This window comes from Lactuca serriola, chromosome 5 (assembly GCF_051521515.1).
Source record: "Lactuca serriola cultivar US96UC23 chromosome 5, Lser_US96UC23_V15, whole genome shotgun sequence".
In the NCBI taxonomy this organism is placed as follows: domain Eukaryota; kingdom Viridiplantae; phylum Streptophyta; class Magnoliopsida; order Asterales; family Asteraceae; genus Lactuca; species Lactuca serriola.
The window spans coordinates 29,415,397-29,435,000 of record NC_136412.1 but is presented as its reverse complement, the minus strand read 5'-3'; the positions used below and the strand labels follow the sequence as shown (position 1 = coordinate 29,435,000).

General features: G+C 35.4%; 2 protein-coding genes across 3 annotated transcripts; one reads left to right on the top strand and one right to left on the bottom strand.

The window, feature by feature from the left end:
* Positions 1–7,367: 7,367 nt before the first annotated feature.
* MLS (malate synthase) lies at positions 7,368–9,706 on the bottom strand. The gene is made up of 4 exons (XM_079000060.1): positions 9,198–9,706; positions 8,675–9,000; positions 8,269–8,599; positions 7,368–8,200 (listed from the first exon to the last, which is right to left on the bottom strand). Exons 1-4 carry the CDS (start codon positions 9,600–9,602, stop codon positions 7,544–7,546), a joined length of 1,719 nt encoding a protein of 572 aa, XP_078856186.1. The 5' UTR covers positions 9,603–9,706; the 3' UTR covers positions 7,368–7,543.
* Positions 9,707–14,170: 4,464 nt separating this feature from the next.
* On the top strand, positions 14,171–17,449 carry LOC145052270 (Transducin/WD40 repeat-like superfamily protein). Of its 2 annotated transcripts, none has more exons than XM_079000062.1 (13): positions 14,171–14,316; positions 14,399–14,506; positions 14,621–14,736; positions 14,879–14,908; positions 14,998–15,134; positions 15,239–15,418; positions 15,513–15,576; positions 15,679–15,786; positions 15,903–16,056; positions 16,203–16,292; positions 16,449–16,504; positions 16,661–16,718; positions 16,881–17,449. In XM_079000062.1, exons 2-13 carry the CDS (start codon positions 14,425–14,427, stop codon positions 17,234–17,236), a joined length of 1,431 nt encoding a protein of 476 aa, XP_078856188.1. In that variant the 5' UTR covers positions 14,171–14,316; positions 14,399–14,424; the 3' UTR covers positions 17,237–17,449. The 2 variants fall into 2 exon arrangements, with proteins under 2 accessions (XP_078856188.1, XP_078856189.1); XM_079000063.1 differs by having other exon boundaries at positions 14,210–14,316; positions 14,415–14,506.
* Positions 17,450–19,604: the final 2,155 nt, after the last annotated feature.

Genomic DNA, 19,604 nt, shown 5'->3' with positions numbered 1-19,604 from the left:
TCGGGACTGACAATCCCACACCTTAACTGTTAGCTACAGTTAGGCGGGCACGCCTGGGGTGACAAATTATGGATATCGTCCGACGCCTGAAGAACGTCAAGGAGGTCACGGGTCACATTAGCATGGTTATACGACTCACAATACGTATTAAAACATAGTTTATTCACGAATTTTATATCTATCTTTGATCTATTACGGGATGGTATTCCCATGGTTTTCAATCTATAGATTTTATACCTACTGTGATACGGGATGGTATTCCCATGGTTTTCAATCTATAGTTTTGTGTATTAAAACTACCTACTGTGATACGGGATGGTATTCCCATGGTTTTCAATCTATAGTTTTATGTATTAAACTATCTACTTTTGTACCAAACAGAAATTTAGATGTTCTAACTAAACCGTCGTTATAAGAAAATATGGGATTTTCTTGGATAACAACTTTTCCAGAAAACTAAAGGAAACATGTTCATTTTTAGAAAACAAAACACTTATGAACTCACCAGCTTTATGCTGATTTTTAAACTGCTTGTATTCTCAGGTCCGCATTAGACAGGTACCCAACAATCCTTTTGGCGAAGACGGAGTTCGTAGAAGACACGTCTTTACTTTTGTTCATATATACATATGTATAATACTTGTAACACTTTACTTTTAAACAAATGTAAATTCTAATATGTAATGTAATGGTTGTTTACTTTTCTTACTATGTACATTGGTTGTGATACTTAATATGAAGTCACCTCCGCCCCGGAACGTTTCCGCCCTGGGTTTCGGGGTGTGACACTTTACCTGTACCCTTGGGTAAATGGGAAGACATCACCATGGATTTTGTGACTAAATTGCCCAGAACAAAGAACGTTCACGACATGATTTGGGTGGTCATTGATCGGTTTACGAAAAGTGCACACTTCATAGCAGCCAATGAGAAATGGTTTATGGATAAACTCGCTAATGCTTACGTGAAGGAGATAGTAAGACTTCACGGTGTGCCTTTAACTAATGTATCGGATCGTGATAGTCATTTCACGTCGAGGTTTTGGAGAATTCTACAAGAGGAATTGGGTACAAAATTGTGTCTAAGTACAGCTTACCATCCGCAAACCGATGGTCAGAGCGAACGAACAATTCAAACGTTGGAGGATATGCTACGAGCATGTACCCTGGAATTCCAAGGTAATTGGGATGAACATTTACCTCTGGTAGAATTTTCCTATAATAATAGTTTCCACTCAAGCATCAAGATGGCACCTTACCAAGCTTTGTATGGAGAAAAATGTCGAACGCCGTCGTGTTGGCTTGAAGCTGGGGAGAAGCAGTTTATGGGACCTGAAATAGTCCATCAGACTGCTGAAAAGTTGAAAGTGATTAGGGAAAGGATGTTAGCAGCTCAAGATCATCAAAAGAGTTATGCTGACAAGAAAAGACAACCGATATCATTCGAAGTTGGTGATTTGGTTTTACTTAAAGTCTCGTCGTGGAAGGGACTTATAAGATTTGGTAAAAGGGGAAAGTTGAGTCCAAGGTTTATTGGACCGTTTAAAGTTCTTTAGGGGATTGGGAATCAAGCTTACAAGCTAGAACTACCAGAAGAATTAAATGGTATTCATAACACTTTCCATGTGTGTTATTTGAGGAAGTTCACGGGAGATGTTCCCGACATAATTCCAATTTCTGAGTTAAGGCTGGATGAAAGCAAGAGGCTAATAGAAGAACCAGAGGCAATCGTTGACCGTAAGACTAAAAAGTTGCGACGCAAGATGGTCGATTTAGTGCTTGTGCAATGGAAACATACGAATGGGCCAAATCTCACCTGGGAAACGGAGAGTGACATGATGAGTCGTTACCCGCATTTGTTTGCTGATGTGTGATTCCGGGGACGGAATCATCCTAAGGGGGGGAGAATTGTAACTCCCGTGTTTCTGGGCTAAAGCATTAATAATGATGTAATAGTCTAGGTCAACCTTTGTAACTCATTTTGAAGTAATAAAGATGAATTATGTGAATATTATGTGAATTATGTGCTTATTTGTTTAATTATTACGATTTAATTTATTAATAATAAGAATAAGCATTGAAAATAAATATTAGATAAAGCCAATATCTTTTAAGAAAGTTGTAGTAGCTAAAACAAGGATTCCGGAGATATAAAGAACGCCGAAATCCGAGTTATAACGAAAAAGTTATGGCATGTCGAAGTTTCGCGACGGAACCGGCACGGCACCGGGAAGCATAAAAAGTGAATTTAAGATAAAGTGATTTTTAGCCTTATCAATCTAAACGAAAGTCGTAGTGTTCGTTAAACCGATAGCGTACATAAAAAGAACGCCCAAATCTGACTTCATATGAGGAAGTTATGATTTTTCTAAGTTTTAGCTTAGCAGTAGACAACTAAAAACTCGAATTTAAGATCGAGCGATATTTAGCCGACACAACCTAAACGAGAATCGAAGTCTCGTCAATATTGGTACAGCGGTAAAAAGACAGACGAAAACGGATGTCAGATGAAGAAGTTATGAAATTTTAAACGGATTTTCCTGTCCCGGTCTGTTAAAAATTATAATATTAAAAATAAAGTCAAAATAAGCCGACGAAGTCTAAACGAAAGTTGTAGAATATATTCCCGCCTACGCGTGCATATATAGAGCGTCAAAAACAGAGTCCGTATGTAAAAGTTGTGGATTTTAGAAGTTCAGGACACATTTTCCGAGGAATTTCGCATGTGTGGCTCGGAAATGGCTACGTCACCCTCGTTCCTGGCGCGCCACGTATCCGATCTCGGTGATTCATCGCCTCATGTAAGCCATTGATTCGTCCGAAGCCGAGGTCCAATAGGAGACCGACGCACCTTGCCCCGTGTCACACTTCCGAGCCTCGCACCCCCCCCCCCCCCGCATGCGCGCCACCTGCCCTTCGCGTGTCCGAAGATCGCACGAGCCACGTCTCCCCTCCGATTTGAGCCTCATAGCTGATACGTGGATCCTTCTTAACCACTAATCCTCGGTCTCGCACCCAATATATAAGGGGGTTGCGAGATCTTCCGGCTAGAATTAGAAATTTGCCACTTTTCACCCCTAAACTTATATTTTGACTATTTTGACTTCCCCCGAAGCCCCGGAATCATTTCTAACACCCGAAACACATCCCGAAGTGCCCGAAGACCCGGAAAAATTTATCTTTTCAGTTTTGAAGCTCCAACCTCGCAGAGCCTGATTTTTCATTAAAGCCCCCGGTTTTATCATAAACGATCATTTTAGGAAACGAAGTGTTGCTCGATTATCATTAAATCAAGTGAGTGTATAGTCACTTTCATCTTACACATAGATATGAAGTATTTTATATAAATATGTGTTGTGTGTGTGTGTGTGTGTGTGTGTATATATATATATATATATATATATATAGATTGTTTATTTGAGATGGTTGTTGAATGAATGTTTATACAAGTTTTAAAATGATTTAAACTATATATATATATATATATATATATATATATATATATTATCTACAAATATGTTGGGTATAACATGGGTAGATGAAATAGTTGGTGTGTGATAAATTGATGAGAGGCCTCGATGTTGTTGTTCCAGTCATCTAGCGGAGTATGGATGACGATAACGGACTCTTCTAGACAGTCCATTGGAACGCTAGCAGACTCGCAACCTGTAAGTGTTTGTGGGCTTGATGTTCACCGGTGTACTCCATCCTCCTCATGGCTGCCTTACGGACATATATGGCTGAGGAATCCCCTTAGCAGTAAAGTCCATCGCGATGATAAAATCCTTAGACTAGGTCCCTTGTATAGGTGTTTAGGGACGTAAAGTGAGGATAACGGAAATGGGTGATCAGGGTTATTGTTGGTTTGATAAAATTAATAAATTTATTGTTGATCAATGTAATTAATAAATTTATTATTATTTGTGGATTGAAAATCATATATGCTCACCAGGCTCCCAAGTCTGGCCCACTCAGCTTTCTGTTTTACAGGTAGTGGACCCAGAGCATAATTTGAATGATGATGAAGGATTTTTGGATTATAGGTCAATAGTTGTAAATAACTGTTGTAAGTCTTATAATGTACTGGTTATGCTTTTGATATGTATCGAACATGACATCCCGAGTCTTTTTAATGAAATACATTTCTACAGAAATGCTTTGATAAATCTTTATCATATTTTATTTTGGGAACAAATTCCGCAACACTTTTAATCAAAGGATTACTCTTATTTTATTATAAAAGCATAAACTAAATCGGTCTTTTATGGCCGTGAAATTAGGGATGTCACACATATCCAGCAAATACAGGTAGTCATACAAATTTACTAATCTATCATATAACTAGCATAACATCATCCTATATACCAGGATACAAAACCTAGTGGGACAACATTAGTGCCTTCGATCCACAAGTATAGTGATGAAAACTTAACTCTCAGTTTGAACAAACAGCTGAATAGGTCTATGCTCTGAATCTCAGCTCTACCCGTCACCTATTCATCAAATAGAGACTAATCTCAATTACAAGTCAAAATACCCAAAATACCCTTAGGTCAAATCTTGGTCAAAGTCAAAAAGTCAAACTTTATCAACAGAGCTGCATATGCCCAACATACTCAGCTGGTATGCATGGCGTACACGAGGCTTGACCAAGATACGATGAGTTGACTCAGTATGCCCAACGTACTTGGGTTACGCCCAGCGTATGCGGTTGAGTACTTCCTTCTTGTTAAGAGCTTAATCCTTAATCTCTTTTGCCCATAATCCAGATCTAGTCTTAAATTAACGTCCTTAATCATAAAGTTTCCAACTTTATGGTCTTTCATGACCAACAAGTGCCCAATAACAAAAACCCTAACTACTTAACCCATTAAGACCTTGTAACTCATGTATGGAAAGAAACTAACAATCAAGATTACATTTTTATGCTTCTAGATGCTCCAAAATATCTAAAAGGACAGCTTATATGGACTAGAGCAATCCATACTCATAATACCAAGCTTATGGGACCGAAAGAACACAATTTCATGGATAAACAACATCTAATCAATGCATCATCAAGTTCAGGGCTTTTTACCTTCAAAGGATGTCAAATAATGTTGCTATTCTAGATCCAAAGAGTTCTACTTCTCTAAGATGACCTTCTCTTCTTTCTCCTTCCTTTAAAATCACCAAAACATACTCAAAGGCTCACAAATGCTCTCAAATAGATTAGGGTTTATAAGAGGGGTCGAAATGGGACTGGAGGGTGATGAAAGAAAGAAGACTTGGGGGGTTAAGGATGTTTAAATAGGGTCTAAACCCTAAAATTTAGGGTTTACACCCTAGCCACGTATACCTAGCGTACGCACCCCACTTCCAAAAATTATAAAAATGTCACTATGGGCCCAAAATGCAATTAATTCTCATACTTAGGGTTAAAAATGGAAATACCTCAATATCAAGATGTTACTTCGATGGTGGTAGGCGACACCACCAATAGTAGCAGAAAGATAAATAACGTCGTGATGAGGAAGGAAGAAAGAAAGAAGTACATTAGGTGGGAGAGGCGATGTGAGAAGCTTCAAGAAGAAAGAAATATAATCAACGGCCTGGTATAAAGAAACTTTGGTTGAGTTGAAATAATTTGATGAACAATACCCCGGGTTAGTTACTGTTCATAAGAATGTTGTGATTTTATTAGTATACTAATGTGATATCATTTTAGCGTATCATTAAACACTAATTGTGTTAGTAAAAAATTGTTTTTTAAAGAATCAATTAGGAACTTAAGATTTGATAGATGTAGATGAAGTTTTATCGAGACCACAAAGTGTTTAGCGAGATGATGATAGTTGTTATTCAACAATTGCTAAAACTATTTTGGCGCGCCACAACTAGCTGATAAGCTAACTTATTTTTCAAGATTTTTTTTTTAATTTTCGTGTTTGACAAATCAAAAAGTATCTTAAAAGCTAGGTTTTTAAAAAACTATTTGGACTAGCTTTTCAATAACTTTTAAAAAAATCTAAACTTACCTTTAGTTAATTATAAACATCATATTTTTATAAATGACATTTTATGTCATTTTATATCTTTCACCTAGCTTATCAGCTAGTCTTTACTAAATGTCATTTTTTATCAGCTAGCAACTAACTTTTCAACTATCGACTAGCCTTTTAGTTAATACGTCAAACATAATCTAAGGCTCGTCATTCATTTGCAAACTTGCAATTCATAACAAGTGATTAATATCAAATAAAAATCAATAATTGTAAAACTTGTCATTAGTTATAATTGCAAACTTGCGATTCACAATGGGTAATCAATGTGAGATATATGTTTGTAATATGATGAAAATCAATAATCACAAAAAACTATTTTGACTGAAAAAAGCAAGGGCCAAGGATGGGTAGGTTGGGTAATTTATTATTTATCCTCATATAGATGAAAGGAATGAGAAAAACAAGGGTGCCGCCAAGAATCCAAAACAAAAGTTTTTGAAGGAATCGTATTTCATACGTCTCTACTCGATTAGGACAGAAATAGATGATTGAAACCAAAAGATAATATAATTTTCCTGTTTAGTATTTTACCGATCTATGCCTCTTCTTGATTTATGATGAAGTTTGAAGCTATCAAGCTAGTGTTAAGTTGAGGAGACTGGTTCACCCTTTAACCCTACAATGGTCCTTGAACCTAAGAACATTCTTGTTACGAAGAATCCAACAGGCATGTTGGCCAAGATGGTGACTTCAAATGAGTTAAAGTCGTGTATGGCTTCAACCGGTCTTCCACATACTTAAGAACAAGGCACACACTAGAGAGAGAGAGAGAGAGAGTAATTAGGAGTGTTATTTATAAAAGTGTCGGTAGGATATTTCTATGTAAAGTGTCGGTAAGTGTCAATTATATTCGTGATGTAACATAAAGTGTGTAACCTTCAACTTCCAAATGAGAGATGGAGATTATAGAGTTTTAGCATGGACAATAACATATTTGCTCATCAACCTCCAAATTGGAGGAGAAATTGTTAAAATTATGGAGACTAGTTCACAAGCCATTAGGCAAAGTTTATAGGTTTGGCCTTATTTATATATTTTTGATCAACTTATTAGTATTTATATGCCTTGAGTTCTTGTAACGTGTATCACTGAAACCATTTACCAGAAATAATAAAACATCTTTCATATTCGTCCGTGGTATAGCCGCTTATTCTGATTATATAAAGTAAACCACACATTTCCCTTTCTCTGTTTCATTATTTTCTTCCCTATAATGTTAGTGTTCTTCCTCCCCTTTAGCTTCTTGCTATCTGGATGAGTTTCATTACTACTCCCTATATGAAATTGTTTTTATCGTTTGTTTGAAATGATTGAACCTAAAAGCTATAAAATTGTACTTTTGAAAAAGAAGGGCAAACAAATACAAGAAAGCAGGAGATACGACATTACATTCATAAAGCATTATTAAACATCAAAACAACAATTCATTATTTAGCTAGAATAGTCTGTTGCCATGGCAACTAAAACCCACGATAATAACCAAAGGATTCCTGTTCCGGTTTAAAGCTTGGATGATCCTCCGGGATGATGAACGACTATATGATTATAGGCATTCAAGGTGAGAAAATCATCAAGTACAGGAGCAGTACATTGGCGTGTGAATAACTTGCAAGCCTCCTTATACATGCCCTTCTTAAACCTCTCCCTCCCTACTTCACGTTCAATCCTCGCCATTTCTTCTTCAACCACCTTCCCAAAAAGCTCATGGGTCACCTTAACACCAACCCCATCGCCATCCAATTCCACTCCATATTTCAACCACTGCCAATTCTGAACACGACTAATTTCAGCAGTTGCAGCATCTTCCATCAGATTATAAAGCGGGACAGACCCTGTCCCTGTAAGCCAGGCCGCTACATACTGGATCCCGACCCGTGTGTTGAGCCTAAGACCTTCAATGGTTCGAACCCCTCTTGGAATCTGCAACAGGTCTTCTTCCGTCAAACTTGCAGCATCTTCACGCTTCATGGTTTCGATTAGGTTTGGGGAGTTGTTCATGTTGTTGGTGAAGACCTCCATGATGGCTGGAATCAGACCCGGATGGGCTGCCCATGTTCCATCGTGCCCTGCGCGTACCTCTCTTAGCTTATCTTTCTTCACCAGCTCAAGTGCTGCTGCATTCGCTTCTGGATCATCCCTAATCGGAATCTGTGCAGCCTGTTTACAAAGCATAAAGTCAAAATAAAATCAATTTGGGAATTTGATTGCAAAAACAACATACATACCATTCCTCCCATGGCGTGCACACCACGCCTGTGGCATGTACGGATGAGAAGATCTGAGTAGCTTCTCATGAAATGTTGGCCCATACCGACTAGGACCCGGTCGGGTAACAGGCGATCTGGGTGAGCCTGGAATGTTTTGACATAGCTGAATATGTAGTCCCATCTTCCACAGTTCAAACCAACCGAATGATCCCTTAATTCATATAAAATCTCATCCATTTGGAAAACCGCCGGCAGCGTCTCGATTAGGACGGTTGCTCGGATGCTACCTTTCTCAATTCCGGCCATTTTCTCAGCGCGCTCAAACACATTGTTCCATATCCTCGCTTCCCTGCCCACACAACTCCATTAGGAAACATCGCAAAACCAATGTTTCAGGTGACCAATCGGTGGTAATTAAAGTTACCTGGAATTTTCCATTTTAGGGAGATAGAAGAAAGGCCCGTATCCTTCGCCTTGTGTTTTACGGAATGCTGCGTGGTTGTGGTGGAAATAGAGGCCGAAATCAACGAGGCAACCGATTGCGGGTTCGCCATCGATGAAGATGTGGGACTCAGGTAGGTGCCAGCCTCTGGGACGAACAAAGAGCTTGGCGATTTGATCATTGAGTTTGTATACCCTGTTTCTAGCTTTGTCCTGAAAGCTGATTGTGCCATTCACAGCATCCTTTAAGTTCACTTGTCCTTTCATTAGGTTCTCCCATGTTGGCGATAGTGCATCTTCAAAATCAGCCTGTTTTGTTTTCATTTGTTTTTATTTAATCAAAGCAAAATTGCAAAATACTAGCAATAACAACTAATAACTATTTCGTTTATTCTTAGGTCCGTATTATTTTGGTCGCGCGTTATGATTACTGTTGGATGATCATGCAAAGTTGCAAACAAGTAAACTATTGAAAAAACAAAATGCATGAAACAAAAATCACTCACCATGAAAACCTTAGCTCCAGAATTAAGTGCATTAATGATCATCTTCCTCTCCACCGGACCTGTTATCTCTACTCTCCGATCAGCCACCGCCGGCGGCACCTCCGCGCACATCCAGTCCCCATCTCTTACGTTCTTCGTTGCTGGATCAAAACCTGGCAACCCACCGGAATTATACCGCATCTTAGCCTCTTTCCTACACTCCATTGCATACTTAACATGGTTCCTGAACTCTCTCTGTAAAGCAGCCACAAATATCAAAGCATCTTTCGTAAGAATCTTGGCAAACTCTTCGTCATATCTCCCTCTGATGTCTACTCCCTCCGGAACATCGTATCTGCCACCTACGCCGCCACCGGGGATCTTTTTCATGGCGGTGTCACCGTAATACCCCACACTCATTGCCATGTTTGGTGATACACAAACTGAACTGTGTGTCGATAAAGTGTGTTTTTATATATAGTTGTTATGGGCTAGCGAAGTTTATAAAGAAAGTGTAGGGGTGTAGGGGATAACGATGGAAATGGGTTGGGGGTGGATTTACGTGCATAAGATAATAGAATGTGACGATAGTTTTTGTATTGTTGATAAGATTGGGGAATGGGAATGGGGATGATCGATCTTCTTGGGCTTTGGGCTCGATAAATTATTGTTTTTAAGTTACAATTGCTAAAAAAAAAAAAAAAAAACTAGAGATGTCAAAACGTATCCGGTAATTTGGATTGAATAATTGTTTAATATGTTTTCTTAGAATGATAGAGGTATTAATGACTGTTAATAGGTAATTTGGATTGAATAATTGTTTAATATGTTTTCTTAGAATGATAGAGGTATTAATAACTGTTAATATATATTTTGGTCTAATATATAAGTTTTGATTTGAATTAGACTAGTGTCTTTGAATTAGACTGTAGACATCTTGTCCAATCTATATTAATTTTATAAATATTATAAAGATTATATGATTAGAACAATAATACTATTATCTTTTAATATGGTAATTTAAAAGTTGTATATATAAAAAACATGTTTTGGAATCATTTTGGATAGTTTAATTTAGTTTTAATAAATAGTTTTGTTTTATTAATTTGAATAGTTAGAAATGTAGCATAATTCAGTTTATTTCATACAAAAATAATATGAATATTAGACTCTGAGTAAAAGTCCAAAAAACGGATGACCACACTCGACTATTGTTTCCAATTTGCCTAGGGAAATGAACCTTGGATAAGTTAATAATTTACATTTGTCATTGGAACAAAGGGGAGCGGTGTCACGTCATCAATGTCGTCCCATGCCTCTATATTTTTATTTTTTAATTTTTTTTGTGGGTCGTTGCCATTCAATACTATCTTACATGGTCTTTTATGAATACCAAAATCTGATAATACTCGAAAGAATTTGGATAAGAAACATATCTATTCTGTCGTCTAGGAATTTCACCTTTTTTTTGTAAACATGATATAGATTATTTATTAATTCGACATAAACATTATTACTAAAAGACTCTTGCGTAAATTCTTATAAATTATTATCTATCATGAAACGGATACTTGTAATAAATAACATCATTTAACAAAGTATATAATAAAAAATCATAAATATTGTAATTTTAAGATTGTCTCTTTCGATGCACTACTCGACTCATCTACTTTGATACATCTAAAGGACTCATATACTTTTTATAGATAAAAAAAGTTACTAATAAAATGTGAATCGGAAGGTCATAGACTTCAAGTCAAATGACCAACTATTGATAAATCGCCTACAATTCGCTAAAACAATTTTCATAACAATGTAATAGTGTACTTTACAAAAATTATCAATTATAGCAATGTTTTAGATTTTTAATCATAGTTACAATTTAATTTTAAAAAGAAGGCGTATTATAACAGTATACAATTATGCACTATGTTATGTTCATAATAGCAACCTATAGTACAATTACTATAGATAATAATAACCATTTTAGTGATTTTACCCAAGCATATCATTGGTTTTTATTATAATGCTTAAGTTAAGTTATTATTATCTTTTTATCTTAATAAAAAAAATATGTTTATTGGTTTTTTGTCATGTTTTTGTCATGGGTTATCTTATTAGACCTTCTAATTAATATCATGTTACTTGTCAACCTATTGATTTTCTATTTTAAATTTCAATTTTCAAATTTTAAGTTTTCACGCTAATTACATTAAATTAATAATATTAGAATAAAAATTTGAAATAAAATTAATACAGATATAAGGTCATGTATTTATTTAAATTAAATATTATAAATTTATATAACTAAAAGATATCTCATAATTAGTTATTTATTTAAAATAATTAATTAATAATTTTGAGTTTTTATAAAAAACTAATTAATTTTATAATCATATTTACCACGTTTATAAACTAATAAACAAATACTGTGTTTTGATAATATATATTGAATAACCTTTCAAATTAGACCATCCGGTGTACATTGCACGAATACGTTCGTGGTCTAGTTGGCCACGAACCACGGCCATGCACACCACCCCGGTGGTTCGTGGTGGGTCGTGGTCGTGGCCTTCCGTGGCCCGGACAACGAATGCAAACGACCAATCATCCGATGTGCAAAGAATTCGACCGTTTCTTGTAGCCGTTGTGTAGCCGTTGTTAAACGGCTAGATTAATAAAAAAAAATTAAATAATTTATTTATCTATAAATACCATACTTTTACTCCTTATTTTTTACACCATTCTTTTCTTTCTCTATACACAAACTACACACTACATCTTCACAACCAAAAATCATGGATCCTAACCAAAATACCCCTCCAAACTACCGAAATCGCAAACCCGATAACGCTTTTGCGTTAGACACAACACCTCGACAATTCCCGACGATGGAGTCACCTCAAGGCGGTTTTATCAATCTACTTCAAAGTGGTTCCCCTATCCAACAAACACCATTTTTCCAACAACAATATCAACCTTTTCCGGCTTTCCAACAACAACAAATGCAACAACAATACCAACAATTTCAACAATTCCAACAACTACAACAACTCCAACAACAATCGTCACAACAACAACAACCACCAAGCTCACAACCACCACTTTCGCCGGATTTTGTTCCGGAAACGCAACCTTCACCACCACCTCAACCAAAAAAGAAAAAAGGAAAAAAAACGGCCCGACCCACTACCAACCAAGAAAGGGTCCCATGGACAAAAGAAGAAGAAGAAAAGTTAGCGGAGGCATGGGTGGCGGCTTCCGAAGATCCAATTGTAGGAGATAGCCAGACGTACGGAAGTTTTTGGGAAAAGGTCTGAGCCATTTTTTACGAGTTAATGGAAAGTCAAGCTCGAAATGCCGATCAAATTACGTCGAAATGGCGAGATATTCGATTAAAATGCACCGATTTTGGAGGAATCTACAACAATCTCCTAAACATACGCAAAAGCGGCTCGAACGATTTTGATGTTTTCAAGGCGGCCATGGACCAATATGAAAAAACAACGCCTACATGCAAAGCTTTTCCGTATATGAAGCCGTGGCTAAAATTGAAAGACTCCCCAAAATGGAAAGAGCAAACGGAAGGAAGTTCACAATCTTCCGGTTCAAAGCGTTCGAGAAACCCCGATGGAACTTCTCAACAATCGGACGGCCGAACACACATCGACATCAACGACGATCCGATAGATCTTGAAACCGACCAACCTCTTCCTCGGCCCGTTGGAAGAAATAAAGCAAAAAAAGCGGCGTCAACATCTTCGAATTCTAGTGTTATGGATATGTTCGGCGATAAATTTGATCGATATGTGCAGCTTCAGGAAACGAAGGCCGAGGTGATGACTCGGATGGAACAAAAAATGATCGAAGCACAAACATCATTTCAAGAGGCACAAGAGACACTCCAAACAAAAACCGATATGGAAATCTTGAAAATGAAAGCGGACGACCTTGAGGGCGAAGACTTGGAACTTTTTCTAGCAATGAAAGAGTCGGTTCGAGCCCGATGTAGGCGTAGGGGGTAGTTTATTTTATGTATGGTTGGAATTTTTAGTTTTTTTAATGTTTTTTTTTTAATTTTTTTTAAATTAACTAATGTAATTTTTATTTTGATTGTTATTTTGATTTTATTTTTTAATTTCAATTAATTTAGTTTTTATTTAATGTAATTTGGTATTTTAATTTAATGGAAAAAATAGTATTAAAAAAATGTTTTTAATGTATTTTTGAATTAAATTTAAATAAAAAAATGAGGTGGAGTGGTGTGTTTAGTGGTAAGTACCCCATGTATGTGGTAGTGGAATGTGGTGCTGATGTGACACCCACCACATATGTGGTATGTGGTGGGTATAACGGATGGCCTTATGTAAGAATGTCCGTGGAGACTAAACACATGAAAAGAAAAATGCAAGGCTTGTAGGTTATAGTTGTACGTAGCTGTGTCGGCTTACAGTCCAACCCAAAATATCGAAGCCTATTTAGTTGCGTCGATTTGGCCCGACCGTCGTTCTAGGTTGTTGGAACTTCGTGATTCGATGCTTTGATTGATTTAGGAGGGGAACACCTATTGGGTGTTCCTTTTTGCCTCTTTCGTCATAAAATCCTATTACTGCATCAAATCGAGTGGTTTTCCTCGTGCTCTTTCCTATCTTTAAAAAAAATTCTACTCCAATTTCATTAAAAATCTTATTTCAGGTTCTCTGTTACGAATCAAAGCAATTGTAGTGTTCGTTATGTCAGCTATTGCTGCGTTTTTCTTTCTATCTCTTCAATTTGGGTTTTCGTATATTTCATGTCACGAAAAAAGTCGGAATGTGTCGTTGATTACAGAAGATTAGATAGCGTGCAATATATATATATATATATATATATATATATATATATATATATATATATATATATATATATATATATATATAATTGGACTTGGGTGTTGTTTTTAGTTGGGCCTAATTGACTGGGTCTGTTACATTGTTTGTGCTAAATGTACCATATAGCCCAAAGGGTTTTTTTCTCGTATTTCTTCTACTCAAGTAACGTGTAAAGCCTTACAAAAAACGCAGTTAACGGAAAACAAACCTATTCCGCGGCTGCCGTCGTCAGCTCCGCTACCGCTACCACCCTCTCCCTTTGCAGTAACGTAAGTTCTCGTCTTCCCTTCACCTCTCTTTCCTTCTGTAAACACTCATCACCTAGTGAAGTATTCTTCTGTACATCATTAGCTAAGCTGTAATTCAGAGGTGGAAAAATGCCACGAACAACCACAGTAGAATCTGCTGGCTGTCCTCCACTTCGCGCCCTAACTTTCGATGTTCTCGGTCTCATCAAAGGTTTACTTCAACGATATTAGCTTATTTACGTTTGAATGTTATCTTCCTGTATTGCTAAGCATTTATCAAATCATGAATTGTTCACATAGTTTTTGGTGTATTTTATGATTGTAGTCACTGAAGCACGAAGTACGCTAGGAGGAGTTCCTAAGGTGGTCGAGAGATGGGGGGAACCGGAATCCTCTCGATGCGTGCTTGCTGCTTCTACTAATGACCGTAAAATCGACCCTGTATGTTCTAGATTCCACCATATGATACTTCATTTCAAAATTTTAGACACTTGTGTATATTAGACATCGAATGTAATGATTTTTCATTTGAGAACTGCTATTTACTGCTTTTAATCCTATATTTTTTTGCAACATTTTGCAGTTGTTAGCTGTTGCAAGGAAAAGTGGTGTGGTAAGTTCTATCCATCAGTTCATCCATGCTTGTTTAGGCACTTTCACTGTTTGTTGCCTCTCTAATATTTACTTTTCCCTGCCAAACAGATCGAGTTGATTAGCTCCATCAATGGTGATCTTCGAGTTTCACTTCCTAGTGGCAACCAAGCTGAAGTCCAGTCTCAAGAAGATAATATTGTTGGGTTGCATTTGTTCAAAAAACAAACATCTGAATCATCATCCAGGTATCTGTCAAAATCATTACTTCTTTTCCCATTTAATTATGATATCAAATTCGTATGCAAGTAACAATTTGATCATTTATATAATCTCTTGTGTTTTAAATTAGGTCATGCACCTTGCTTACATGCACAACAAAAGGGCTTTCAACCCTTAGATCTTTTACAATACCAAAATCACCAGGGGACTCCACTAGTGACGATGCTCAAGTCACATGGAATGTGTGTGCAGCTGGTAATGTCTTATGTTGTAAAGTGGATGAAAATGAAAACTACGCCTTATTTGGAGGGTTAGTTTTTCTTTTTCTTTTTATATATTTTATTCTTCGTATATTAGCTTTCAAATACTGATATAAAACAATTGACATATTTTCTGTATATCAGGAAAGGAGTAGAGGTTAATATATGGGATCTTGCAACTCATACGAAAATCTGGACAGCAAAATCAGTAAGCCAATCTGTTCTTCTTTTTGGCATGTTTAAGTTGTATAGGCAAAGGCCTTCTCTATCAATTTCTCCACCATGTAATTTTCCTTATTTACCCCTGCAGCCTCCTAAAAACAGTCTTGGGATATTTACACCAACCTGGTTTACTTCAGCCACGTTTTTATGCAAAGATGATCACCGGAAGTTTGTGGGAGGCACCAACAGCCATCAGGTCCCTTCCTTTGAAGAAAGCATATAATATTCATTTCTTCATTATTATTTATATGTTGAAAATTGAAATAACATGAATATGTTAAATAGAGGTCTAAATAAAAGTAGTATTTGTAGGTACGTTTGTATGATATGGCTGCTCAAAGAAGACCTGTGATGTCATTTGATTTTCGTGAGACACCAATTAAGGCAATCACTGAAGATCAAGATGGCAATACAATTTACATTGGGAATGGATCTGGTGATCTTGCATCTGTTGACATACGCACAGGTACACAATTCTAAAATATGCCTCTTAGACAAGGGTAATTTCGTCATGTTCAAAAAAATGTACTTTTTTTCTTGACATGACCAAGAAACGAATGTTGACATTTGTTTAATGCAATTTAATTTCAAGTTAGTAATTTTTTACTGAAGGGAAACTACTGGGATGCTTTTTGGGGAAATGTTCTGGAAGCATCAGATCAATAGCCAGGCATCCTGATCTCCCAATGATAGCTTCTTGTGGTGAGTTTTTTTTTTTTTTTTTTTTTCAAGCCCTTCATATTTCTTTTTGAATTACTAATACAAAAAAGCACCTAATAGAAAAAAGTCAGTGAAAAGAGGTTTTCTCCATTTTGACATTTAGTCCTAACCTTTTCACAAATTTTGATTGTATTGTAGGACTTGACAGCTATTTGCGCATATGGGATATAAAATCAAGGCAGCTACTCTCTGCGGTATGTAAAGATTTTCATATTAAACATTTTGAGTTTTGGATTTAATTATAGTTTGAAGATGGATGGATTTGTAAAAGATTTTCTTTGGAAAAAAGGAAATTGTATTTGTAGCTACTATTTTTTATTGTGTTCTAAGTTGTTGGAGAATGAATGCAGGTTTTCTTAAAGCAGCATCTCACAAATGTCATCTTTGATTCTCATTTTAACGAAGACGGTCTGTAATTGATTCTCCTCTTTCCCTTTAAACCACATTTGTTACTTAGACTGTGATTGTGATTTGATGTGAATGTGACAAAATTTGCACCCAAAAAGGACAAAACATAACATAACAGGGAAAATAGCTCACACATTTTTGATTCTCAATCTGCATGAACAGAAGTTGCAGCTTCTGTGGCTCCAAGTGAACAAAAAGAAGAGGATGAGCTAATAGAAAGAGATGAGGAGTTGCCACCAATTGTTAAGCGGAAAAAAAAGAAAACTAAATCACGTGATGTTGACAGAGATGATGATGATGATGATGAATCACATTCTGTTAAACGAAAAAAGTCCAAAAAATCACAGAATGATGATGATGATGAAGGGCCACATTTAAAAGAAAAGAAGAAGTCCAAAAAAGCAAAGAATGTAGACAAATACGAGGAAGGATTGCTTTCTGTTGAACATGAAAAGTTGAAAAAAGTAAAGGATCGAAAATCAAAGAAATCAAAAGGCGAGAGGGTTGATTTGGAATGATGTATGATTTAAGAAGAGAATGATGATGGTTTAAGACAACAGTTTTGAAGTTTCTGATTGAACATGGTTGTTGGGGGATTATTGTTTTTGTGATATTGACTTGACTAGAAGGCATTGTTTGTGAGAATTAGTAGATTTTAACAAATTATAAGGGGTTGATTGCAAAAGAATGCAAAGTACTTTTATCATTAATACATAATTTAATTTTTTCAACCATTTAATGCGACAAGCTATATTTTTTATGGAGTTAAATAATTTCAGTTGTTAAAAATAGAAAGTTAATATCATACAATGACCATGTTTAGTACTTCTTTTACGATATGTTCATAAAATATGAAAACGAAATAGTTTTTTTTAAGGCAAAACTTCAGAAAAATTTTAACTTTCTATAAGTACCCCTTATCAATATTTACCCCTTAAAATCAATCAAATCAATTTTTTTTCATTTGACTGGCTAAATAATCTATTTTATTTAAATACAAGAGGAAAAGGAATACAACTTATTAAAATAATTGATTGGCTAAATAATCTATTTTATTTAAATACTAAAAATAACTCTTTTGATTTATTTATTTTGTTTTATTTAGTAAAACCAGTTATTGATTTATTAGTTTTTTTGGTAAATAATAAATATATCACTTGTAAGTATCCCATTATTTATTTTCATATATTTTAAGATTCTTTGTACGTGACCTCATAGATCCATGAATAATTAGTAGTATAGTAAATTCATTGTTTATTGCATAATAGATCTTACTAACCGGCCTCAAATATGAGTTGTCTATAGACATTAAACAAGGGAACATTCAAAGTGTAACATATCATATATTCTACAAGTTTGGCTTATACTGCCACAAAAAGCAATGGAAACATGAACCTAGAAGGTGTTTGAATTGAGTTTTAAAATCAATTATTAACTTATTAGTCTTTTGCCACGGTTATAATCCAAAATGTGTGTTTGGTATTTAAAATAGTTTGCCACTACTACTAAGGAGTTGTTAAGATGTCATTTTCAAATAAATTCTTAACATTTTTCTATAGGGCTAATTACTAATCTAGCGAAATTAAAAAAGTAATTAACCATTTTTAGCCAAAAATTAGGAATTGTCCTAAAATAGCCCACGAAACCGTAGATTTTTAGAATCGTCTATTGTTTCGCTAATTCGTCTATTGTTTCGTGTTTAATATAAAAAAAATCATTTTAAGGATATAAAATCGTAGGGTTTTTTAAAACCTACGGTTTTCTTTCTATAAAATATGGTTTCTTAAACCGTAGCTTACGATTTTGGGTTAAATCTAAAGTTTTGGGTTGAAGTCTACGGTTTTGGGTTAAAAAGCTACGGTTTTGTGCATTGTGGACTTGTACACCGTAGGTTTCTTGGTTTCGTAAGAAACCTACGGGTTTTTTTTTTTTTGGTTTTTCTTCAAAGAAAAGGTTATCCCCATATACAAAAACTACTCCTAATCAACAATACGGTAAAATTTTGATTAAAAATGGACGTATCTCTTTGTTCTTCAGGTGCTCTATTGAGGAAATGAGGAAAAAGTAACCTAAACTGAAAAATAAGACATTGTATACTATGAGTCAATGGACCACAAATCAGTAGACGAGCCACGAAGAGTAGTCCATTGCGACGAAAGAATAGTTTTCGAAGGTTGACCGTAGTCAACCCTAACCTATCTATTATTTTGTGGGCTAGTTTTGGCTAATGTATTTATTTGGCTAATTTTAGATAAATAATTAGTATATTTTGTTAGATTAGTATTTTATCCTTGTCTATAACTCCTTGATATAAAACAACAATAATGTTCTTATAAATACATGACTCCTAATTTTTAGATAAAACGGAAGTTTTTTCTTTTTTTGCATATATGATGGGCTCTCTCTCTCTCTCTCTCTCTCTCTCTCTCTATATATATATATATATATATATATATATATATATATATATATATATATACTAGGTTATAACCTGTGTACTACACGGGTGAATATCTAAAACAATTTTAATAAGGTAATAGACGTTACAATTTATTATACATTTGCAAAATAGTAATATGTTTTCATTAACTTGCTAATTTTAATACCCTACTTTTATGTTTTGTTATTTAATCATTCTAATAAAGTTCCATAACACATGAAAAATATTTTAAAGTAGAATCCTTACGATGAACCCTTACCCAAGTGAGGGAAGAAAGTGATGTATGAGACCAATATACCAACCAACGTTGCAAAACATTGAAAATGAATACAATCGTAAGAAAATAGAAAATGTCACTGTCATCACTACTTAATACAACTTCGTATGGACATCAAATTTACTTTTTAAGGCATTGTACCTTCAACATCAAGTACAAACCTCTAATA

Bases quoted from the DNA above. Each gene is read 5' to 3' on its own strand.
- LOC145052270 (XM_079000062.1), top strand. From the start codon at position 14,425: ATGCCACGAACAACCACAGTAGAATCTGCTGGCTGTCCTCCACTTCGC. The intron at 14,737-14,878 runs GTATGTTCTAGA...AACATTTTGCAG, and splicing joins ATGACCGTAAAATCGACCCT to TTGTTAGCTGTTGCAAGGAA. The intron at 15,787-15,902 runs GTCCCTTCCTTT...TAGTATTTGTAG, and splicing joins GAGGCACCAACAGCCATCAG to GTACGTTTGTATGATATGGC.
- MLS (XM_079000060.1), bottom strand. From the start codon at position 9,602: ATGGCAATGAGTGTGGGGTATTACGGTGACACCGCCATGAAAAAGATC. The intron at 8,600-8,674 runs GTAACTTTAATT...TTGTGTGGGCAG, and splicing joins CCTAAAATGGAAAATTCCAG to GGAAGCGAGGATATGGAACA. The intron at 8,201-8,268 runs GTATGTATGTTG...CTTTGTAAACAG, and splicing joins TGCACGCCATGGGAGGAATG to GCTGCACAGATTCCGATTAG.